General features: G+C 39.8%; 1 protein-coding gene across 2 annotated transcripts; it reads right to left on the bottom strand.

The window, feature by feature from the left end:
- Positions 1-8,226: 8,226 nt before the first annotated feature.
- wnt7aa (wingless-type MMTV integration site family, member 7Aa) lies at positions 8,227-23,293 on the bottom strand. 2 transcript variants are annotated; one of them, XM_039612797.1, is made up of 4 exons: positions 22,723-23,293; positions 22,204-22,533; positions 18,404-18,675; positions 8,227-11,109 (listed from the first exon to the last, which is right to left on the bottom strand). In XM_039612797.1, exons 2-4 carry the CDS (start codon positions 22,298-22,300, stop codon positions 10,630-10,632), a joined length of 849 nt encoding a protein of 282 aa, XP_039468731.1. In that variant the 5' UTR covers positions 22,301-22,533; positions 22,723-23,293; the 3' UTR covers positions 8,227-10,629. The 2 variants fall into 2 exon arrangements, with proteins under 2 accessions (XP_039468731.1, XP_031587246.1); XM_031731386.2 differs by having other exon boundaries at positions 22,204-22,430.
- Positions 23,294-25,250: the final 1,957 nt, after the last annotated feature.

The raw sequence follows: 25,250 nt of genomic DNA, 5'->3' as shown, positions 1-25,250 counted from the left end.
TTTTACATCCTCTTATTTGGGAAAAATTATAGCCCGATGGGTGTGAAGCTGGAAGTCGTTTGTGTAGCTGAGGCTTGCTTATTTGGTTTTCATGTAAGCATGGCCACAGGGACATACAGTACCTCCCGTGTACTGTCAGTGCATAAGGTGCTCGCCATGTATTATTACTACATTCCTCGCACATTTTTACAGTCAAAGGAGCCGAGGGTGTAGCGTCTGATGTAAACCTTTGTATGGACAACTCATAATTTAGTCCCCCACACCCCTTCATGCTGAAAGCTCTAATAACAGCACGATACTCTTCCATACACTGCACAAATTGGTATGAACTGCAAGCTAACACAAGCATGACAATCATTTATAATCCTCTTCATACATGGAGTGTAATTTTAGGTATACGCCACACATGGGGTAGAAAGGCCTGCAAGAGAGAAAAAAAATGCAATTAACTGCATCTTGATGTTATTTCCTTTGGCTTCTGTGGGATTAAGCTGCCTGTCAATAACTGAAGGAGACAAAGGGAGGCCTGGGACCTCCAGCATGGCTTCATGTGTGAAACCATAGCATAATAGCATGAGGTCTCAGTGCTAATGGCATGAGATCTTTGCCTCTTCCACACTCTGATTTCTGTTTGGACTGGAAAAAGCTGAAATGTTGGCATAACTTTGTTCCAAGTATGTACACACACACACACACACACACACACCCAATCCGAGATGGTGGCAGTCAATATAAACAGGAGTAAACCTGTCAAACTTTTAATCTGTGCTGCCACTGTTGTTTACCAGGTTCCATCCATTAATATGCTGCAGTTGGTGTTTTTAGACACAGAGCAACAAGTTATTGTGCTGTATATGTACTGTATATCTGAGGGGCACTAGAAAGAAGTTCTCTTCTTTCAGGTGTCTTCTTTGTCTCTCTATCAAACCCTGGATCAAATTTAAAATGCTTTCATCACATACAAGGTCTTGAATAATCAGGCCCCATCTTCTCTTACAGGCCTCATAGTACCGCATCACCCCAATACAGCACTTTGCTCTCAGACTGCTGGCTTATTTTAAATTCCAGTGGTATTTAAAAGTAGAATGGGAGGCAGAGCCTTCAGCTTTCAGGCCCCTCTTCTCTGGAACCAGTTCCCAATTTGGATTGAGAAGACAGACACCCTCTAGTCTCAAAATCAGGGTTAAACCTTTCCCTTTCGGTAAAACATATAGTTAGGGCTGCATCAGGTGACCCTGAATCCTCCCTTAGTTACACTGCAATAGGCCTAGGCTACTTGGAGCATCTACTATGTGTGTTTATACACCTCTCTGCATTTAATCATTCATTATTATTAATCTCTGGCTCTCTTCCACAGCGTGTCATTTGTCACTCTTTGTCCCCTCACCCTCAACCAGTCACAGCAGATGAGGCTGGTTCTGTTGGAGGTTTCTTTCTGTTAAAAGTAAATTTTTTCCTTCCCACTGTCGCCAAGTGCTTGTTCATAAGAGCTCGTCTAATTTTGGGGGTTTTCCTCTAAATCTTTATAAAGTGCCTTCAGTTATTTGGTGCTACATAAGTGAAAAATTGAACTGAAGTATTAATAGTAGTATCCCCACAGTTCTATTATTGAATCTTGCTAAGGAGCAAAACAAATCCTGATTTTCCAACTTTGGTATTGGAACATACTCAACTCAGCAGTGACACTCACTCCCAGTTCCGACTTCTGACATAAATCAAAATCATGCTTTTTGGATTTATTTCCTCCCTTATCTTTGCTCTTTGTGATACATTTTTGCAACATTGTTCTCCATGTTCCCTCGTCCCTCTTGGTGTTTCACTGTGAGTTCTCGCCTCTCTGTTTACATGCGTCTTTTGGTTATTTTCAACTTTACTTTGAAGCCTTGTTTCCCGTAGATTTCACTTGTGTGCCTCAGTTTTACTTCTAGCTCGTGTTTACCCTGATTGAGCTCACCTGTGTAATCCCTTTCACTTAATCCTCATCACCCCCTTCTGTTCCCTGATTACCTTACACGTCTCATTGTCGTGTCAGCCTCTGTCCTTTGTCATGTCATATGCCGGCCTGTCTCTGCTTTGTTGTTGTTCCTGGTTAAACTCCACAGTTTTTCTCATTTTTGTGTTTCGATGGTGTGTGTTCTGTCTCTTTGTTGGAGTTTACTTTGTGGACTTTAAAACTGCTCACTTTTTATTAGTTGAAGTCTGCCTCTCTGCATGACTGCATTTGGGATCTCACCTACACACTCCAACATGACAGTCATGATCTTATCACTGCCTGCATCAGAGAAAAACAGACAAAGTTGAGTTTGATTTTATATTCAAATCACCAAGAATAAAACGTGATATGTTTTCGAAGCCGTTTTGTTGACTTTGTTTGAATGATGAAGACATTTTAACAATAAAAACATTTTACAGCCACACCGTAAAGTTTTAGCTCAGGGCTATACAGTTATCATTAAACGGCATGATTCAACCGTGGACCGCTTTAACCAACAAATAACACATCATTCATTATTTGATCTCTTCTGAGGCAGGTTCTGATTTATTATAGATGCAGCGTTTAAAGTGAAATGTTTGATTTATGCATCCTAAAATTAAAAATTTCCTAACACCCTTTGATTTTCCAAAGTATGTGTACCTTGTTTCTTCATTCCTCAACGTCAACGTCATTGTTGGCAGAAGAGCTTGCTGTTTGGACCCTGATTGGCCCTCGCTCTCAAGGCATTGCTGTAATGATAGTTATTAAGCAGCCCCTGTCTTAAATAATCAACATTCTGACAAAGACTCCTGCACAAGTCAGGCATAACCGCCTGCTATTAAGTGCGAGCTTGTCATGCTGAAAGACCTTTATTGAAAATATAAATATAAATTCTGGGTTACAGCTCTGAGAATCTCTGAGGAACCTAAGACGAGGAGCTCCAGGAACAAGCACCGAATGGAGGCAGGGGCAGAATGACAACCAGTTTAGAAAGGCAGTCATAAATCTCGGACGATCATAGTGCAGGTGTTCACAGGTGCACTGCACACAGCAAGACTGGCACCGGCAGACACAGACCCCTTTAACAAGCACAGGCATTAAATACCCGGAACTGTGACAGTGACGTAACACTGTTTATAGGAACAACACCATGAAACAGTTCATTAATGCTTCAGTGATCTATGATCTGCTTTTGGCTCTTAAAGGATGAAACGGGCAGTGCTGAATTTTCTCTTTGAATGTGCATCGTTTGATTTAAGGTTAGTTTCGAGAATGTGTCACGTAAAGTGAAAACTGAAGCCAATAAACAGCATGAAATCATGTTTATTGTGCATTCTGCTAATACACGCCATCTGCTATAGGTAAATGTTATAATCCCAAAATCCCATTATCCTGGCTGCAAATAAGTTTGGAGCAAAAATAATAGAAAGGCAACACCTACTAGTTTGTAAATACCGCCATATGAAAGTGTGGGCATATTTACAAGAGACAGTAGCATGCTATGCTATCAGCTAAGGCTAACAAGCTCAGTTAAAAAGTACATCCATAAACAGTAAGGCTACAATGCACAGAGTTAATTAGAGCTAGCTCATAGAAGAGACTAATAGAAAACTAGAATTTCACTAAACAAAACTGACGGCAGAGGAGAGATGACGGCTGCCAGTGTCAGCATCGTTGTCAAGCAACACACTGCTAACTTTCAGCCTGCAGATGAAATTAATATGAGACTGTAGATGGAACTGACTTACTCTTCAGGTGGTCAGTTGAGGAACTTGGTTTCATGTTTGAACCCCAGAGATGCTACTTGGTTAAAACGTTTCCCAAAAATGTGAAAAACGGAGCTCAAAGATGTGGACGTATTCTGCTTTTGTTTGATCATTGTCAAGTTACCTGAAAATAGTAATTAATTACTAATTACTGATTACTTCTCCAAGACAGTAATCATGTTACTTTACTGATTACTTACTTGATACACAACCTGAATAAGTAATAAAGCAACAGACCTTTCAGCCCAATTCTATTTTTTCTGCATAATCCGTCATACTGAGGCGTTTGATCATACCTGAATCAAATGAAAAAGTCTCTTTTTAACACTTGTTTTATTAGTTTTAATCTTTTAATTTTATGCACATTGCATCAAGCAAAAATTAAATTACAAGCAACAGTCTCTGACTGGAAGAAATGTGTTTAACATTTAAACCTCATCTGGAAATTCCAGCATATAAAATAATGTTTTGTGTTTACACTCATTCTTTCAAATAGATGCAAGTAAAACACAGCAAAAAATAAATCAAAGATTCAGCAGCACTGAGTCCTGTCTCTTAAATCTATCTTCACCTGTTTACCAGGAGTGGGGCGGGTGGAGGTTTGCTCGGTGCCACAGCGGTCGTGTCAGTGGGGGGATCTGGGGGTTTCTCTGTGAATGTCACATTCCCGTGGCAGCGTGCTCGCTCAGATTTGAAGTTTAATTTTTCGCTGTAGAAAGAAATTTTCTTCCCACACAGAGTGAACAGCGGACGCTAATGTTTTTGTCACTTTTTACAGAGTCAAACTCAAAGTAATGTCAGTACTTCTAGGCTTTAAATGCTGCATGGTTGTAATCTCTCCCACACTGTATATTATCCATTGTTGATCTGCACACGTCTGTTGCTGCCACGGTCGTCACACGCTTGTACGTCATTGTCATGAGACACTCTCACAAACAAAATCACGGTTTAGTAACGCAGTAACGCAGCATGCTTATGGGAAAGTAACAGTAATCTAATTACTTTTTTGCAATAGTAATCCCTTACATTACTCGTTACTTGAAAAAAAATGGGATTACAGTCCAGGATCACAGCCCATCTTTGCTAATGAGTAATAACAAGTAGCTTTCAATAGTCTGTTGAGGAGGTGATTGTTAGATGCTTTGTGGGAATATTAAATTCAAGCACAACACTGATCAAAAAATCCACTAGTAGATCTTTCATTTAGAGCTGAATTTGTTCATTTGCCATAGTAAAGTGTAAAATCATCTCAACACCCAAAAGCTGTTCACGTTCATGTTTTTGAAGTTGTAGATTTTTCTGTGATTGTTTTTTCTGCACAGTTCACAGAAAACTTACCTAACATACCATACAGCCACACACAAACAATGCAGTCTGCTAAGCCTTTAAGCAAATTTTCTAGTTATAGAAGTTAATAAATCCTCATATTTAATAATTTTCTCATTAGTTGATTCCTCAAACCTCCAGTGAAAATTTTATGCAGCACACAGTTATTCAGCATGTGCATCTAGATGACAGAAAAGATGAGAAATTGTCATTTTGATGTGGATATTACAGAATGTGTGGTGTTGGAAACTCTAAATGGTCCATATTCCCTGCGATTTGAAGATCAAACCTTTTATAGTTTGTCCATTTTGGCTTGGTGCCATTTATAGTGGAGTGACAATAAAAGTGTAGTTATTGGCTTCTGTCTAGTTGGTCAGGATACTACACGTTATCACAATAGTTAGCACAGTTCCTCAACTAAGATCTAGCATGTCATGAGGCAAAGTGCAATTGGCATTAACAGAAGTGGAAACAAATATTTAAGGGATACACATAAAATCTGAAAGAAAATGAGGAACAGTCAAACTCCTTTCACAGATGTAAACACAATAACTATACTTAGGTTTCAGATCTTCAACTCCTCTTTTGTGTCTGCTGTATGTTCACAGAATTAGATGGAAGCAATATTATTATCAAAATTGAAATTTTAACAAGGCTGTGCTGCGTGAGACACTTGGATAGTGTTGTTGAGCTCTTCGTGACAGAGCCTTGGTGTTACTCTAACCAAGGCTGCTTGGCCAGCTGCCTTTTGAAAGCGTCTCACTATTGAGGCAATGTTTAGCTGAGGAATGTTTTGTGCCAATTATTCACGGAGTTAAGACCTTTTCTGTTGCTCGGATTGAAATCCTTCTTGACATCATCCTCTTGCCAATTGTAAAGCCCCCCTCCCCACTTTCTTCCCCTTTTGCCATTTCCACAAAATAAACAGCATGCAGATTTTATCTGGGATTTTCATGGTTACCATTTTGTTAATGGCGGCCTGGCCTCTCGATGAGAGGAGGAACATTTTTGTGGGGCACGGTTTGGTTGTTGTAGCAACGTTGTTGAGGGCTGAATGAAGCAGATGTCAGAGTGATCTATCAGCCAGCAGCTCCACACTCCCACTGCTCACTGAGGAACAACGCTGCTGTGACACCCTCTGCACGGCACCACGGCTGTTAGTAACACCCACTTTGCTCCAAACTATCCTCACAGTAACCGCAAAGCTTGAAATATGTGCATTAAACATAAAATGACTTCCTGCTGTTAATTCTGAGACATTAATTTACCCAAATAAACCATGACAAGAGCTGAGGAGCACGCTTTTACATGAAGTAAGTCACCCATGAACTCTGATACAGATCATTTTAATAACATGTGATTTTTGTAACTGAATCAAATCTCATGTGATGAAAATTGAACAAATCTAATTACACACTGTAATATTGCTGATGTGCTATCAGAACTGGTCACTAGTATCCCTGTTAAGGTAACTCTGATTCGGAGCTTTTGGGGTTATTTTGGGGGTTATTAACTTGTAAGTCTGGACGGTGTCACGTAGTTAATTAATTATTTCCTATTATATCAAATTTTGATTTTAAATTGTTTTGCAAGTGAAATGTAGTTTCTTATAAAAAGATGGGAGTATGACATATTGAGCTCAAGACTGATTTTCCTCAAGTAAAAATTTATTATGGTTGTATGTTGTAATTATGTTGTTACCATCCAAAGTAAACTTAATACAAGTTGTGACATTGTAAACAATAGTATATGCAGAAGCCTTGTTTTAACAAAGACTTGTTTTATTGGCGATGCTTTGGAAAAGAACCATTTTATTTATAATCGTATATTCTAAACTCAGTGTCTCTGATTGGTGGAGACACTATTACCATAGATGTTTAAACCGGTCGCAATCAGGTTAGTGCAAAACTTCAGAAACTGTGTACAGTCATGAATGTAGCACTGCACTATACCAGTACATAGGCTGCACTTCACTCTACACACATCACAAACTATAAAATATATTTAAAACTTATTAGTATAAAATATTGTTATGCAACACTATAGTAACTAAAAAATTAAATTCAAGATGGCTGAATCAGGAAGGCTGGAAGCTGTGGAATTTGGGACTGGTAGTAGTTGTAATTTCTTCACTTTGAAAAAGTTTTGTACCTTAGACCTTTTTTGTTTTTCTTTTTTCCTTTTGATGCAAATCAAAATTCTTTTTATGGTCATGATTCACTTGACAGTTGGCTGGGTATGTTCAAAACAGATTTTATACAGAGTTTCTGAAACTTCAATGAAGAAAATGAATAGAAATTTATAATATAACTTATAATGAAGCTGAATGATGACACAAAACTAGAATCTGTGCCACTGGCATTTCATAGTTGCTTGATGTTGCATGCTAACAAAATCTGTGTTTGATTTAATTAGCTAAAGGGTTAGCTAAACAAGCTACCTAGCTAGGTAGCTAAGGCCTCAGTCACACAGGTCTTGTGGCTAGTAACCCCCTGACAGCCTCTAGCTGCAAGCGGAAAAAGTCTATTACCCAACTGAGTGGTGAATGGTTGCCTGAGGTTGCTTGCTATCACCATGTGAAATCAGTTGCAAAGAAAGTGCTGCACCAAAAACCTCCTTGTGATTGCTTTGGTCACTAGTAGACTGCCATGGTCTCCCACAGTTTGCATGATTTGTCTGCAAGCACTTACAAAACTTTAAACAATTGAGAAAGTATAGCTAAAACTAGAAGTGGAAAAGGTTATGCTAATACCAACACTTCGAGAGCTTTTACTTTTAAGGTGAATAGTTGAAGGTCTGTGTCACACTTTTTGTAGAATAAATGACGAGTGTTTGAAGACAAGTCAGTCTTCCATGTGACTACTAGTGACCATAGCAACCTGCTAGTGACCAAAGCAATGGTGAGGAGGCTTTCAGTGCAACACTGTATACGTCTTTTTGATCACATTCACCTTAGCGACTGCCAGCAACCTCTAGCATCCATTCACAACTGGTTGCAGTGTACACATTTTTCCCTAACGACCAGGCAGGGAATAAGCGACCCTTATCTAGGCCTGCTTGATTAAGGAATACAGAAGCTTGTAAAGTTCAGATAAGATGAAACTGTAATGGTATTTTTTTAATAATACAGACAAAAGAAACATTCATGGAACACCTAGCCTGAAGATAATATTAGCATTTTCCTGAACACACATTTCAGTGTAAAAGAATTATATTGTGCTAACAAGGGTAAAGGCACATCTTTAATACAGTGTTTCAGTGAATGATTTCATAGTTCAAAAAACCTCTGTACATTTGAATGGTTAACAGGTGCATCGAGGGAAAAATGCCACAACAATTTAAAGATAACTCATTCAACAACGATTAGCCATTGTATAATTTCCATCTGTGTGGTTGTTTCTGTAGAGGAGAGTAGTTGTATATGTGTTATGATTAGCTTTAAAAAATGTCAGACTAATGGTTTTTTATCTGAATAATGGCATATACGCATGGGAAGTGTCAACCATTAAGTGATTATTATATGCAGTGGGGTGAAAAAAGTATTTGCCTCTTTCTTGACTTCTTAGTTTTCTGCATATTTGTCACATTCATGTTTCATACATTAAACAATATTAGACAAAGATGACTCAAGGAAATAAATAAATACAGTTTTTAAATTATGTTTTAATTTACTGAGGGAAAGAAAAGGTTATCTAAACCTACCTTGCCTTGTGTGTCAAGGTAATTGCCCCCTAAACCTAATAACTGGTTGTGCCACCCTTGGCTGTAAGAACTGCAATCAAGCATTTGCGATAACCGCCAGTGAGTCTTTTGCATTACTGGGGAGGAATTTTGGCCCACTCTTTGTCATTGTCCTGCTTCATAACTCAAATGTGCTGGCACTTCAGGGCATGAACTGATGGCCGGATATTATCCTTCAGGATTTTCTGGTAGAGAGCAGAATTCACAGTTCCAGGCCATCACACTACTACCACCCTGTCTGTCTGCTGGGATGATGCTACATTTCTTTTTTTACACAAAATGTAACAGAGCTCAAACAGAGTAATATTCCACAGGATATTTTCCCTACCCTAACCCAAGTCTTGGAGATCATCAGGGCATTTTTGGCAAATCTGAGACGTGCCTTGCCCAGTCTCTTTCTTATTGTTGAATCATTAACACTGACTTTTTTCACACAGGGTCAGATAATTTTTTTACCCTTAATAAATCAAATCATAATTTTTCTTTGTCTAAGATTAAAATTTGTTTACTGATCCGAAACAAACTCTGAAAGTGGACAAATACTTTTTCACAGCAGTGTGTGTGTGTGTGTGTGTGTGTACCTGTTTAGATGTCTTTGTGGGAACCACAAATTGGAAGTTTACTATACTTGTGGGGACCAACAGCCCTTATGCGGACCAATTGCCCGTCCCCAGAGGTTTGAAGGCATTTTTGAGACTCAAAATGTGGTTTTAGTGTCAGGGTTACAGTGAGGTTATGGTTAAGTTTAGGATAAAGGTTAGGGTTAGGCATTTATTTTTGATAGTTAGGGTAAGCGGCTAGGGAAAGCATTATGTCAATGAGATGTCCCCACAAGGATATGAATACACACACGTGTGTGTGTGTGAATATACAGATATATAATGTACCTCTTGAAGGTCAGTCGGACCAAAATGTTGTAACTTAATAAACGTGTTAGCAAGTGTGCAGGACTTATATTTAAATTGTAGTGGGTCATTTCCTGAAATCAGTAACACACACAATTACTAACGTAAAGGGAAAACACATCTTAAACAAAGATGGGAAATAAATAAAGAAATATTTATATAAAAATAAACTCTTACAAAATATTTTCTATTAACCAGCAACATTGGGGATTTAGATCTGGAAGCTTGGATTTGCTCCTGGGGTTAACTAAAAATGTGGCTGCTCGACCACATCTTTCCAGACAACTAGCAGCAAAGTGAAGAGGAAATGGGACAGAAACAAGTAGAAAACAATACTATCATACTTGACCCACAATCAGTAGTTTAATGTTCTGCTGTAGTGTCCCAAATATTCACTATTGGTTAGTTCAGACTGTTTGAGTTTTTATATCCAGTGTTTAAGTCTTCAAAAAAAAGTAACAAAGAAAAACTTTAAGTGCCCGTTTTCTTTTTTCTTTTCTAAAAACCGTAATCTACACCACCAAACCTTTACTAGATTTAGTTGCAGTGAATCTTCAAAATGATCAGTAGTTTTCTCATCAAATAAATTATTAGTCGATTAACAAAAGAAAAAAAAATAAAATAAAAACCTGTTAGGCCTACTGTTTAAGGTGAGTCATGCCAGTAGACCAGTACGGCCTGTGAAAACATTAAGCATGCAGCACAAAATGTCAATCAATTTAAAACACAAAAAGAACATTTCTGAAGCTGATAGCTCGAGTCCAGTGTCGTGGCAGATGTCCATTGGCATCATTATAATAAACAAAGTTGAATGAAAAAGCTGTAATTGCTGTAACACAAGGGCAGCAAGGCAGTCTCTCCACAGATACTGAAACCCACGAACAACACACACTAAAAGAATGTCCATTAAATACATCTATTTACAGGTATACACTTCTGTCCTCTCACTGCACGTGTTGCACTTGACATAGCAGCACCACAGGAACTTGCAGTTGCACTGCCAAACACGCGAGTACTGATGTGTGTTGTATCCCCGACCACAGCACATCAGGTCACAGCTGTTGGGCTGCTGAGCTGTTTTGTTACACAGACGGCCCTGCGTCCCCATGCTTCCGGTCAGAGGGTCAGCCTCGCAGTAGTTGGGAGACCTCTCTATGTAGACTAGCTCCATGTCCTTGGGCTTGCGGTAGGAGTGTGGTTTCTTGATCTTCAGGAAGGCGGGGCGCTTGTTCCGCCTGGCGCGCACAGGCTCCACGTGAACAGCATGGTTGTACTTGTCTTTGAGCATGTATCCCAGCTGACGGAATTTGGGGAGTGTCGTCCAACATGTCTTCGTGGTGCAGGATCCAGAAACCCCATGACACTTGCACTCTAGGTGCATGCTCTTCTCCAGGACCTATAGAGGAAAAGCTCAGATGAAGCAATCTTTTCACACTTAAGCCATTGAAAAATTGTTGTTTTATAACTAATGCATGCCTCCTGATAAAAGAAGTGTGCATAATTACAATTTTTGTCATCTTATACAATTTCAGTAGTGTGTTTGTTGCTGTATTTCCATAATGAGTCGGTGGGGGGAAAAAAAGTCTAATGCTTCAACAGGTTGAGACAAACATTCTCTAGCATTCCAAATGAATACAAGCATTCCAGGGATCTCAGAGCTGCTACAGTATGTCAGTCTATAGCTACCAGCGATGCATGTGCCATTTTTACGAGTCAGGATGAGCTTCAAAAGACAATCTTCGGATATCCACAGTCCCTGAACTCACACTTACAGTTTAGGAGTGGAACCTTTCAGTGTATTTGTTACTATAGCCAGGGGACTCTGTGCTTCTGGCTGAATGACATCAACTTACCCTTCTTCCTCCTCACTGAGTGGGAACCCTTGCTGGCATTAGAGAAGCCTCACCCTGCTTTTTAATTATTCTACTCTGATGTGGCCTCAGACTTTCTGGAGTCTCGTGGGGTAATTGTCAAAAGCCTTGGATGCATACAGCTTAGTGTGGTCATGCCCCCGAGACCCGGCAAACATTTAATTCATGGAGTTCAGTGAAGTGAAATCCCAGTGAAGATGCCATTGTTTGTCTAACAGAAGCCCCGTAAGCCTCCTGTGGCACCTTTTACACTCTTGTTTATTCTTCTCAAGAAATTGGAAGGTTGGCACTCAAGTCACACAGACTGACATTATCTCCAATTAAACATGAAAGCTTTCCTACAATAATTACAGAGGTATCAGTTTAGTAAGTGTATATTAAGAGATTCACGCACTGTATCACATTGTGACTGATGTCAGGCCTAAAATATGAAGCTTCATCCCGAGAGACTTCGCACAGCCTTCTGCAAACAACATTTTAGATGCATTCCTCTAAAATAAAACTGTGTACACAGAGAAATTTTGACAAAGATTTGCTTAGATTTTTCATTTGATGCATGTAAGGTAAGGGTCTGCAGGAATTGCTATTTCTGTCTTTAATACATAGAAATTAGGTTTTCATCAATTCTATACACATCCTAAAACAATCTCATCTCATGTTCAGTTACATGAGCTGATGCATGTCATTGAACAGAAACTAATATTTGATTCAGTTGAACTGCATAAAAGACTGAGCAGGATTTCTTTTTTACTTTTGGTTGACTACATTTAACTTTCTTCATATCTCTTCATCTATTAGCTTTTAATACTATTCTAGTACCAAAATGCCATTAAACTGCAAGAAAAAAAAGTTTGAAGTTAAATAGGTCCTGATACATTTTTAATTTGCCTATGTGTCCAACCACAGGTCTAAAATCAACTACACCAGAGAAATCTCAAGAGCATCCTCCATAATGATGCATTTGCACAATGTTGTGGTCATTATAAAACTTTAGCTTGTTGAAAATGCAAATATTTCCTAAACACCTGGGAGTTCGTATGACCAGTTTTAGAAAAGTTAGATATGAAATAAAGGAGCATATATTTTATCTGAACAAAATTTCAATGCCCACCCATGTGTGGGCATAGAAGTAAAGTCAGGGCATAACAAAATTCAGTAGGATTTATTCTGGCTGATTTATTGTAGTGGGTCATTTCCTGAAATCAGTAACATACACAATTACTAACGTAAAGGGAAAACACATCTTAAACAAAGATGGGAAATAAATAAAGAAATATTTATATAAAAATAAACTCTTACAAAATATTTTCTATTAACCAGCAACATTGGGGATTTAGATCTGGAAGCTTGGATTTGCTCCTGGGGTTAACTAAAAATGTGGCTGCTCGACCACATCTTTCCAGACAACTAGCAGTGAAGAGGAAATGGGACAGAAACAAGTAGAAAACAATACTATCATACTTGACCCACAATCAGTAGTTTAATGTTCTGCTGTAGTGTCCCAAATATTCACTATTGGTTAGTTCAGACTGTTTGAGTTTTTATATCCAGTGTTTAAGTCTTCAAAAAAAAGTAACAAAGAAAAACTTTAAGTGCCCGTTTTCTTTTTTCTTTTCTAAAAACCGGAATCTACACCACCAAACCTTTACTAGATTTAGTTGCAGTGAATCTTCAAAATGATCAGTAGTTTTCTCATCAAATAAATTATTAGTCGATTAACATCAGTATTTATATAAAAAATGAATGCAGGCTGTTCAACAGTTGAGATACCAGAGCAAGCAGCAACCTCTCAGGCTGAATAGTAAGGCCAGTGTTGAACTACAGTTCCTTGAAATACTTCAAAGGTCAATCAGTTTCCAAAGACTTGAAATGCTCAAATTTTCAACTGAAATAATTACATCCCCCAAACCATCAACCTGTCTATTAGATCCTACTGTTCAAAGAAGTTGATGCTTCAGTCTTAAACATGATCAGTCTTTATGTGTCTTAATGGACAGGCAGTGCAGGCTTTAATTAAACCACTACATAAAAAGCCATCACTTTAAACAGCTGTCTTAGCTAGAAGTAAACTAATCTGCAATCTTTTATTGAGTTCAAAAATTCTTGAAAGAGTAGCTAACAAATCATCTGCCGAGGAATGGCTTATTTGAAGAGTTTCAGTCAGGTTTCAGAATTCATCACAGTACAGAAACAGTGGACTCATTTCTATGCTTGACCTGTTAGCCTTCAACACTGACCACAATACTGTATTAGAGAGATTAGAGCATAAACATAGTTATTAAAAGTACAGTGATGCAGTGGTTTGAATAATGTCTATCTAATAGACTACAATTTCTTCATGTAAATGGGGACTCTTCTTCATACATTAACTTAATTATGGAGTTCCACAAGGTTCTGTGCTAGGACTTCAGTTTACATTATACATGCTTCCCTTAGGCAGTGTTATTAGAACATCATAGCATACTTTTTCATTGCCATGCAGATGATGCCCAGCTTTATCTAACCATCTAGTTAAGCTACAGACATGTCTTAAAAACAAAAACACCTGGATGACCTCTAATTTCTTGCATCTAAATATAAACGGAAGTTGTTGGGCTTGGCATTAAAAATCTCAGAAACATATTGTCTAACCAGATACATATTCTGATGGCATTACCCTGGGCTCCAGTAACACTGTGAGGAATCTCTGAGTCATTTTTGACCAGACTATGTCCTCCATGTGCAACAAACAAATATTTAGGACTGCTTACAGCATGCTGCAGTGAGAATACTGACACTGATATTTCTCCAATATTGGGATCTGTTCACTAGCGAAACTGAATTTAAAATCCCCCTCCTCAAATGAAAGGTCTTGAATCATCATTCCATCTTAAAGCCCTCATAGTACCCATTGTATCAATAGAGCTCCTTGGTTCCAGATTGCTGGTTAAATTGTGGTTTCTAGAGTTTTCCTAAGTAGAGTGGGAGGCAGAGCCTTCAGCTTTCAGGCCCCACTTCTGTGAAACCAGCTCTCAATTTGCATTTTGGAGACAAGCACCCTTTCTACTTTTAAAATCAGGCTAAAACTTTCCTTTTGAATAAAGCTTATAGTTAGGGATAGACCCTGAACCATCCCTTAGTTGCTGTTGCTTAGCTGTATAAACACTCTCAATGTGCTTCTATGCAACTATTGTGTTTAATCATTAGTTATCTGGCTCTCTTCCACAGTGTGTCTTTTGTCCTATCTTTCTCCCCCCACACACCAGAAGGCTCCCCTCCCTTAGCCTAGTTCTACAGGGGGTTTCTTTGTGTTAAAAGGGGTTTTTCTTTCCCGCTGTCTCCAAGTGCAGTGTCATAGGGGGTCATCTGAATGTGTAATCAATACAGTAAAATAGAATTAAATTGAAATAAGCATGCTCACAGCCTTAAACAAAAAACATTTATCTTACTCTATAACTTTTATTTACTAATTTATTTCATAAGCGCTGTACTGGAGACAATTTTAAGTATAAGTTTAATTTAAACAGGCACTCAGCAGGTGGGAACCCCAAGAATGGGTGTAGTTGTTTTGTGAGTTTCAGAGGTGGGAAGTATGACGTACACATTACCAATTATAAGTGGAATTTTCAGGTAGCTGTACTTTACGTAAGCCTTTATTTATCTGACAATTTTTTGCTTTTATTCCCCACATTTTAACTTTCTCAACACAGGCTTATTACTTTAGACTTAACACATTTGAGGGAAGTTTTTATTTCATACCAATTAGAGCCAAGCACATTTAATTTATTCATCATTTATGGTGCTATAGAACAGTGCTTTTGGTGCAGATGAACACAATTCATGGTGTAGCATCTAGCAAGTGCTACTGAATAGGAGTGAGCATAAAGAGAGAAACATTAACATCAAATACGTTTCCATCACCTCAACAAACATCAGCAACAAAATGTTGTGTCCAGGTTGTCCCACAGTACAGCTGTTAGCTAAAAGAATACAGTGCAAGATAACTTCACTCAGAGATGGAGGAAGAAACTAAGGTTATGTTTAAAGGTAAGGACTGCTCAGTGGCATTTAAAAAGTCCTCTTTTTTAAAATCAGATTTCAGGTCTGACATGACGTTATGGTTTTCTATATTCGTCTGGCCCAACAAGAAATAATCAAAGACCAAGGAGACAGTGTCAATTTCACCTAACTCAAACTAACCTCTCCCCCACACAGCCCTCATTTATAAAGTGCTCAACAAAGCCCAGCAGAAGGATGTTCCCTCATTTCAGCGCAGCTAGCCAACAGTGAAGAAGCACTTACTTACTTACCTACACTTTTAAGAGACAAAGAGTGAAAGTGAGTCTTTCCTTGTTAACTGTGTTTTAATTTTAGTGTTCTTGTTTTCCAATGAATAATTGTTTCTGTCACTAGTTAGTTAACATAAACTGGTGTAGCAGTATTAGTAGTAACCAACCAACCTACTGACATCATTTTCTTGTTTTCTAGATACTTGTTATTAATCTCTGTCTCTCTTCCACAGCATGTCTTTCGTCTTCCTTCTCTCTCCCCAACCGGTCGCAGCAGATGGCCCCGCCCCTCCCTCAGCCTGGTTCTGCTGGAGGTTTCTTCCTGTTAAAAGGGAGTTTTTCCTTCCCACTGTCGCCAAAGTGCTTGCTCATAGGGGGTCATATGATTGTTGGGTTTTCTCAGTGTGTATTATTGTAGGTACTACCTTACAATATAAAGCGCCTTGAGGTGACTGTTGTTGTTATTTGGCGCTGTATAAATATTGAAAATTGAATTGAATTGTCCGTACTTGACAAGATGGCACTACACATGCTCTAAACATCAACAACATTTTTTAAATCTAGCTTCATGGACAGTGTTAAATCTGTGACATTGTTTTTAGAGTTAGACTGTGGTGTAAATTAAGGCTAAAGCATGCAGACATTCATGTCCACTTTAATAGTAGGAGCAGGATGCGCCTTCGATGCCTTCCAGTGCTTTTTCAATGGACTGTTTTCTTGTGGTTCAGTTTTCAGGACAGTCCTTTCTATTGATCGGTCGGTCATCTGGCTCCTTACTGCTGTCTGCTGCTAACAATATCAGCATCAGGGTAATGCTCTTCCATATTATGGTCGTCTTGGGTTTACCCTAATTTGTTTCTTTAAAAACACTATTACCTAATGAGTTAGTGTTCTCTAAATGATTTTTGCACTAGTTTTGCAATGACCACACAATGCCCTCAGTAGCTCCTGATAATGAAATTTCTATGTAAAAAATCAACTGTTTTTTACCTTCATGTTGATATGAGCCATTAAGATTTTAACAAAGACTAAAGTAGTGACTGAACAGTAGGAACCATTTTACTACCCAATTTTTTCTGATACAACCTATACAAACTACCTGCATGTATTTTTTGTCAATATATCTATATACATTTATGTGGCTGCGGGGCAGGTTGTCCATTCATTGGAATGTTGTGTTATTATCCTCCACTTTGCATGTTGAAGTGTCCTTAAGCAAGATAGAAATGACCCTTGATGCAGATGTGTGTGACAGATAAATTTGTGTATGCATGTAAGGAAAGTACTGTATGAATATATGGGTAAATAAGGGGATGAGGTTCACCATTTTTAATGCCAAACAGTTAATTTTATTTCTAAGATGAATGTGTTTGTAGAGCTCACTGAAGCTTATGACAGAAAACCAATAAAGATTAAAGAAATAATAATTAAAAACATTGTTTCCATGAGAACATTCTGGTGTTTTGGACACACTGTTAAAAACACAACAGATTTCAGTTTTAAGCAGATGTCAAACTGCTTTCAGAGTTTTTGGGAGGCCTCTCTGTGCGGCTTCCAGGTAACACAAATGAAGGTAATAGAAATCAAAATGTGGGCAAAACAGCACTTTCTCCATAGACATGATATTGGAAAAGACACAGGAAGAATGTAGAACATGCAAAAAGAAGACAGGTATGTGCCTTGTTGAGCAATCATTATTAAACTGAGTGGGTGCTATCTTTGACTCAAGTATACTCAAACAACTAAAACTTGCTGCTCTCGCTGCTGTGGGTATAACAAATTCTAACATTGACCTCATCCACAACTCTGTGTGCTATTTTAACTGTTGCTTGAGTTTCATCACGTTCAGATAAGTGGACCAGTCTGATTTTTTTCTCCAGTTTAATCAGAGAAAAAAGTCAAAATAGTCTCATTTACAGTTTCCCTAGCTAAAGCCCACATTGTTGTTTCTTCTTGCTATTCTTCTTGTTTAACTGGCAAAGTTAGGTTTTCCCTGTACACACTACAACACCATGTTAGCATTTTCAGATTTGTGTCTTTTTAACAAAGAACTACAAACTCTGAACTGCCTGTAGGTGCGGATATGGAAGTGTTTGCCTAATTACATGTGTTGGTTATAAAGAGTGCTGGATCTGATATCAGTTATAGGGTGAGCAATCCACATTACAACTGTTACTAGTTACATTACAATCAAGGCATGCTGCTGAATCAGGTTTCAGTGCTGCAGTCAACACTGATCTCAGGTTGCTTCGCTTAAAAGCTGAACCCCATGAGATCCATGCAGGGAGTGACACAAACTTTAAACTTTAAATCAGTTGGCCTGAGGTATTAGGGGAGCAAATTTCGGCTGTTTGAAATCAGATTGCCTGCAGACTGCTGTCATATCCAAGCTGTACCCCGTTAACAGCATGTGAGGCAGTGTGTATGTAATTTCTGATTTGCCTACACTGTCTTGCATATTGTGATATACCGTTTGCATGGCTTTATTACAACCGTGCATGAAGCTCTGTCAGAATGCTTGCCGTCAGGTGATGACGATGTATAAACCTACCTTGCGTCCCACTTCATTGTTGTGTAAATTCATGAGTGTCCTGGCGCTCTGCTTGATCTCCCGTGCATCCACAAACACCTTGGAGAAACTCAGTCCATAGTGGATGTCCGCAGAGCAGCCACCCCACTTCCAGCCCTCCTGCTGGTTGTAGAAACCCTGTTTCTCCTTGTCACAACCGCAGCCACTCAGGCTCCCCTGGGTGCAGGCTGCTGTGACTGCATGGGCGACCCCTGCGGCTATGATAGCGTAGGTGAAAGCAGCCTCCTTACTGCCTGTGATAAAGAGGAAAGACATTTCTAATCACTATCACAGACAACAGGATTCACTATTTCAGGCACTGTCAAGCCTCCTTACATACCTTTCATAGTTGCCTCAAACCAAATCATGAAATACACAAGCCGAGCCAAGTCCCCTTCATTAATCAAGTTCTCTTTAAGCAGATAAACTTCAGCAGGAAGAGTAACTCTAACAGCTCTAATATTGAACACCTTTAATAAAGGAAGGTATTTTCAAGCAAGTTGTATTGAACGTGTAATGAAGTATGGTCAGGTGGGATACTACTGTAAGTGCAGGAGAGTAATTACACTATTTCACTGATCAGATGAACATAATGAAACAGTAGAGGCAGATCAGAGATTAAATGCTCGGGCATCAGCTTTGGCCCTTGTCCCAGCCGCCATCTCTCCAGGATCCACCCTGCGGAGGGGAATCTGAGAGGCATGCACAACCTCCCTACGTGGATGGATTTCCACTCCATAAATCCAAGTTCTTCAGCTGCAGTTTTTTAATTAAAGGCGGAGATAATTTCTGAGCACTTGGGAAAGCATCCAGAAATGGCCAATAAAGTCATCATATTCAACTACTAACTTCTTAACCTCTGCCAGGTGACCTGTCCCAGGTTAGGGGTATTATTTAGAGACATTTTGACCTATATGGGACAAGCAGATGGGATACCTTTTAAAAGAAAATTACTATATGCATCTGAATGTATGAGACTTTATTTGGAAGGTATTGTTTTGTGGTTGAAGAACAACCCAACTCTCATCAGGAGCTGGGTTTTTTGCTTCTGTCATATTGTAACACTTGTCTAACTGTAACCTCTTTTCCCTCTGCTTTAACTTTCTGCAATTCTAATGCTTAATTCTAGCTCTAACAAGCCAGTTTCAGTGCCTCACCCTAACATGTAGTGTAACTTAAAGCTGATCCTCGTTCCTCTAACCCTAGTCACTTGTTTTATGTAAATAAAACTGAGGCCGGAGTAGATCTTGTCTGCCTTGTTCTGATGTTCATTTGAAGGTTCCTGTTTTGTTTTCTTTCCACTGAAGCCCTGAGTGACATTTGCCAGCACATTCATTGTCATTGACTCTACTCCAGGTTTAACTTGGTTGATTTTCCTAACCACATACTTGTCCCCCTGGACCTGTCCCAACTGAGCTAGTGGATGTTAAGAGATTAAACTGCCACAGAGACTTTTCCGACATTGCACAGCTTGTCTTTATACGCACACACACACTTCTGTGCAGCTGATGAACCTTGCTGGAGCACATGCACACCATGTCCTGATTCTCACTATCAGTCTAGGACCATCTCAAAGTAGATGGGACATCACACAAAGCAACATCCTGGCTTTACATTTGTGATCTACAGATATTTTCTTCTGTCCAATGGCTTTCCCGGCCAAGAAAGGAGAAGCCCGTACTCACTCGCTACATCAAGCAGCCAACTTGGTGGGTGGGGAGGATGCTTGAATCTAATGCCAAACTACTGTACCCTCCTGCACTGCTGCCAACAATGATCCCAAATTGGTGTATTCTGTCAGTTATCAACATTCCAGCTCACTGAAACAAAACAATAGATTCACATAGACAAGGTGTTGGGCAGCCCGACCCAAGCAGCCTTTTGCAGTTGTACTTTTCTGAAAAGATCTGCACTCATCTTTACTTGCTGACTTTAATCTGATGATAAAGAGTGCTGCTCTGCCCTGAAGCACTGAACTAAAAATCATTCTACATACAGCGTCTTTTGCCAAAGCTGCAGAACCGGGAGGTAAATTTGTAAACCTAGAAGTAAGTACTTGTCTGAACTTGAAGCTTTGGGAGGTGTGGGTGGGGGAGAGGGGTGTATTTTATGAACATACATGAAGGCAGTCACACTGACAGTGGATAAAAAAAAGGAGAGAGCATGTAGGTATGTGTATCTTGCAGCTGTCAAATGCATGCATCACATTAAATAAGTGGTAAAAGAAAATGGGTTGGTGCACTCATTCAAACGAGTATGTCATGCACAACGCAGCAATCAAAGCTCAGCGTGAGCTATAATACACACAACATGAAAAACGACACCCTCAGCTCTCCGTCTGAGATGACAGGCTGAACTTAAAGGACAGGACAGCAGAATACCGGCCTGTTAAAAACTCATTTATCCGCAGTGCTGTCTCTGGAGCGAGCATCGCCTCCAGCTTTGTTCCACACACAGGATCAAATCAGGGGCTTATTTTCCCACTGAGAGCAGATGCAGTGAGCCTGGGCTTCAAACTTACAGACATCTGTCCAAGTGTCAGAGTTCGAGTACCTCGGAGGAATGTCTCCTCCAACTGTTTTTGGAGAATTAAAAGCAATTTTGAACAATCAGTGTCCAGCTTATTTCCCCTGTATCTGCTAGAATGATACTGGAAATGTACTAAAGATAACACACAAGCTAAAGAAAATATTGTGTAATAATTATTTTATTAGTTGACATATATTCACATGTGTTTTAAAGGGTTCTCACTATGTAAATGGACTGGTTCTTATATTGCGCCTTTCTACTCGAGCACTCTACATATGACATTCGCACTCAGATGGACACATCAGGGGCAACTTGTGGATACTTTAACACATAGATTGGAGGAGCCAGGCATCGAACCACCAACCTTCTGAACAGCAGACGACCTGCTCTACCTCCTGGCTAAAGCTGACCGCAAAAAAACAAAGCTTACAGACATGTAAACTTGTTGTTTAATTATCATGCTAAAAACTCTGGTGCAAGTTCACAACAGCAACAGTCTCCAGACACTTTAAATTTTCAGGTAAGTCTCTACAATACTGGAGAGAGAACCCCAACATTCAAGCAATTCCCTGTGAGGAAGAACTTGGTGGGTGAGGGGAAGAACTCCAGCAGAACCAGGCTCACAGAGGGGGAGCCTGGTTCCCCCCAATGCTGGTGGCATTGGGGGGAGCCTGGTTCCCCCCAATGCTGGTGGCAGATGGTTCCAGCATTGGGGGGTGAGGGGGAATGAATAGAAAGAGAGAAAACCCCAACTTGATCGCCCTGTGAGAAGCACTTGGTGACAGTTGGGAGGAAGAACTCTCTTTTGACAGAAAGAGACTTCCAAGTGGCTGAGCGAGAGGCAGCCACCTGTCTTGATCGACAGAGGGGAAAGAGAAGACAAAAGTGGAGCTCAGAGACACAAACATTCATTTCAATATCTGTAGAAAATCTTAATATTAATGTGATGATTTTGTCTTTGTTGACAAACTATTTCTACTAAAAGTCCACCTGAACCAGGTGACAAGAAAGATGGAACCCTTTAAAGCAGGCAAAGATAAATTATTTTTACAGAAGTGCTTTAGGAAATTAGAATATGTGCATTATTCAGATATAGATACAACATTCAGTAGTGTTATAATGGCAGTATCATTAGATTTAGGAGTATTAGTCTACTTATATGCAACTGAAAGATAAAGCCAACAGCCCCCCTGAATCAGCCTCTACTCCCAAACTAAGCGTGTCACTGAGGTACAGCGTGTACAGCTACATACCCACTCTGAGTTCTTTCCCGAACACGGTCCTCTCCCCCAGGGCCGAGCAGTTCCAGCGGCCGTGCCTGAACTGAAACTGACACTCATTGATTCCCATCTGAACTCCTTCCCCGATCACTATGATCGCATCGGGTCGGCTCTGACAGATAGTCCTCTGACGCGGGGCCAAGCCGGGGATCTTGTTACAGATGATGCTCGCTCCCAGCGCCACCACCGACGACAGCCCCCTGCGATGAAGGTGACAGGTTAGAAATGTGGCGTTTCCCTTCTGCGGCTCTTTCTGTGAACACCACGTGTGAGTGGATGCAGGGCGGCCAGGTGCGTGGGATTCTGTAACAACACATGTACAAACTGAAACCATAAAAGACCCCAGCACCCAGCAGACCCCGATGTGTGTGTGTGTGTGTGTGTGTGTGTGTGTGTGTGTGTGTGTGTGTGTGTGTGTGTGTGTGTGTGTCTGGAGACTCTCCCATTTGATCTGAGACATCAACAACAGAACAAACACGCCTGAGTACTCACCCGATTTTCAGATACACTATCCCGAGACACAGGAAAAAATGGAAAATCCAGCGCCGCGTATTCCTGTTCATGGTACTCAGCCCTGCCGGTGGATGAACGCTCCGCTGCTGCAACAACACCCAGCTTTACTCCTCCTGCCGAGTCCCGCAGGCTCTCCAGGTGTTCCGAGCCCCGCGCGTAAATATACGATAAGTCCAGAGTGTGTGGAAGTAAACGCGCCCTGCTCTCATCTGGTGACAGTCCGCTGGAGGTGGCAGCCTGCAGGGGAGCATTGGGGCTGTTGTGTACAGGTAAGGCAGCTCGGCTCCTCGGTGATCAGGCTCTGTGTGAATGTGTGTGTGTTTGTGTGTCTCTCTCTCGCCGTGAGTGTGTGTGTCTACCTTTTCTACCAGGGCGTGTTCTGTGGAGGATCTGCCTCCGAGCCGCTCACACACGCTCACACAGCCTGCAGGTACACGCTGCGGCTCCCGCGTGCGTCTGCAGACCCGTGTGGTAAACACGCGGAGCCGTCACGTCCTTACACTCACACGCGGCGGCTCATCCTAAACCACATGTCACCCGCGACACCGCAGACTGGCAGCCGGCCGGGCACCGTTACTTTTTATTTAGCAGTAAAATAAAAGCCCCTCCCACCGACACACACAGACCCCAAATGGACGGATTGCGGGGCTCACTCTGTCAGACTCTGCTTGTTTTAAATTGTCTTTATATTCATTGTGTGCGCCTCTTTGCGGTCATTTTGTGTTTTTGTAGTTGATTGTAGTTGTCACTGTGGACATTTTGAGTCTCTTTAAAGGTTTTTGTCTCTTGGTAGTTGTGTTTTAATATCATTATTGTCATTATTATTATTGTCATTATTATTATTGTTATTATTATTATTAATGTTGTTGTTGTTGTTGTTGTTGTTATCCTTGGGGTTTGTGTTTGTTTGTTTGTTTGTCTTGTTTTGGAGCTATTTGTAGTCATGTTGTGTGTTTTCCAAGATTCTGTATGTAGTTGTTTTGCGTGTACAGTCATTCTGCACTTGTGATGTCATTTGAGTCATTTTGTAGGGTTTTTTATGCGTCTTTATGTTTGCATCTATCTGAGGTCAAACGGCATCATCTTATAGTCATAATATGAATATGAATGATTGAAAACGATATGAAATTATATTTGTATTTTGTAGCCGTTATGCGTGCTTGGATTTGTTTTCATTTGTTGTGTTTTCTTTGTGTCTTTTTTGCAGTTTCTCACTTTGTTCTTTGTCGCTGGTCACATTTTGTTGAGCTAGTTTTGCGTTTTTTAGACCCCAATTCTCAGTCAGTCAGCTGTCAGTGTCTTTATTGCATTCTGAGCAATTTTAAGGCAAATGTATTTACATGAGTATTTCAGTTCCTTATGCAACTTTTAATTCATTAAAGCTGAGAGGTAAATATTTTGACTGAACATTATTTTAAGATTGTTCATTATTAGAGATTGCTAAAGAGCAATTTCAGTTGCTTTTAGTTCTCCAGATGATTCCTTGAGTCAGTGCTACACAGCCAAGGACCCCCAAATGAATTTCACTACTTTAATTATTTACTTGGATTAAGTGCTTGGGCTCAACCAGCATAACAGTGGTTTTAGGATGTTATTTTTTTTCCCAGTTTAAAAATTTGATTACTGGATTTCTTTGGGGGGAAAAATCCATACCAAGCTAGAAATTCATTAGATAGCACACATATCTGTTCCATCAGTTAAACCTTCAATTGTTTTCATTGCACAAGTGGATAAGTAGTGGATACAAGGTAAATATGAGTCTGAGGTGTTAAAGTGAGAGTGTTAAACTGTGAGCATGTAACATTCTGCACAGTAAGGTTCAAACATCAAGAACACTTTTCTGAGTACCGAGGAACTTTATATTTGAACATGTGTCATTCTGCCCATTTATATTATGTGTTTCAACGCTGCTTTTATTTAGTAAATAAGCAGAGAATTTTACCCACCAGAGAATAATAGAGCATTTGAGTTGAAGTCTGATCGTCAATCTAAATACTTTGAAACAGTTAAAAAGCAAACTGAGCTGGAAATTCAAACTTCATAACTGAAAAAAAAAAAAAGATTTAAATAAAAAGTCTTTGGCTTGTCGTGCACAGTTTCTGTGCCGTAAGGGAAAAACAAGCCTAGAAACATAGCTTAAGCCATAAAATGCTTTATTTGTTTAAAAACTGTCATTACAAGCACATCTGGTCCAACAGTAATTGGTTTATTATGCAACAGCTGCAGAAACATTAGTAAAGACCAGATCAGACTTTTTCCTCATGTCCAGGTTATGATCCACAGGGATCGTTGTGTGGAGCTGTCAAAGCGCTCTACCGCCATCTGCTGGCACACCTGTGAACCTAACATTGAACAAAAAGCTGTTTTCGCACTTCTACCTCCAAGTTAACATCAGCACACACAATGGTGGGAAATGCTGCCTTCAGGAAGTACAAACATGTGACAAAGGAAAAACCCAAAACACTACCCTACACCCTCAAGAAACTTGAAGAGATAACTTTGAGTAA

This window comes from Oreochromis aureus, linkage group 5 (genome assembly GCF_013358895.1).
Source record: "Oreochromis aureus strain Israel breed Guangdong linkage group 5, ZZ_aureus, whole genome shotgun sequence".
NCBI classification, from domain to species: domain Eukaryota; kingdom Metazoa; phylum Chordata; class Actinopteri; order Cichliformes; family Cichlidae; genus Oreochromis; species Oreochromis aureus.
The sequence above is the reverse complement of the archived record's forward strand: the minus strand, read 5'-3'. Positions and strand labels throughout refer to the sequence as shown.

What these genes read in the sequence shown, in the direction of transcription:
- wnt7aa (XM_031731386.2), bottom strand. Translation starts at nt 22,793, where the DNA reads ATGAACAGGAATACGCGGCGCTGGATTTTCCATTTTTTCCTGTGTCTC. An exon ending in ATAGTGTATCTGAAAATCGG is followed by an intron (nt 22,431 to 22,722) that starts GTGAGTACTCAG and finishes CCTTCATCGCAG; the next exon opens with GGGGCTGTCGTCGGTGGTGG. An exon ending in ACAATGAAGTGGGACGCAAG is followed by an intron (nt 11,110 to 18,403) that starts GTAGGTTTATAC and finishes TTTCCTCTATAG; the next exon opens with GTCCTGGAGAAGAGCATGCA.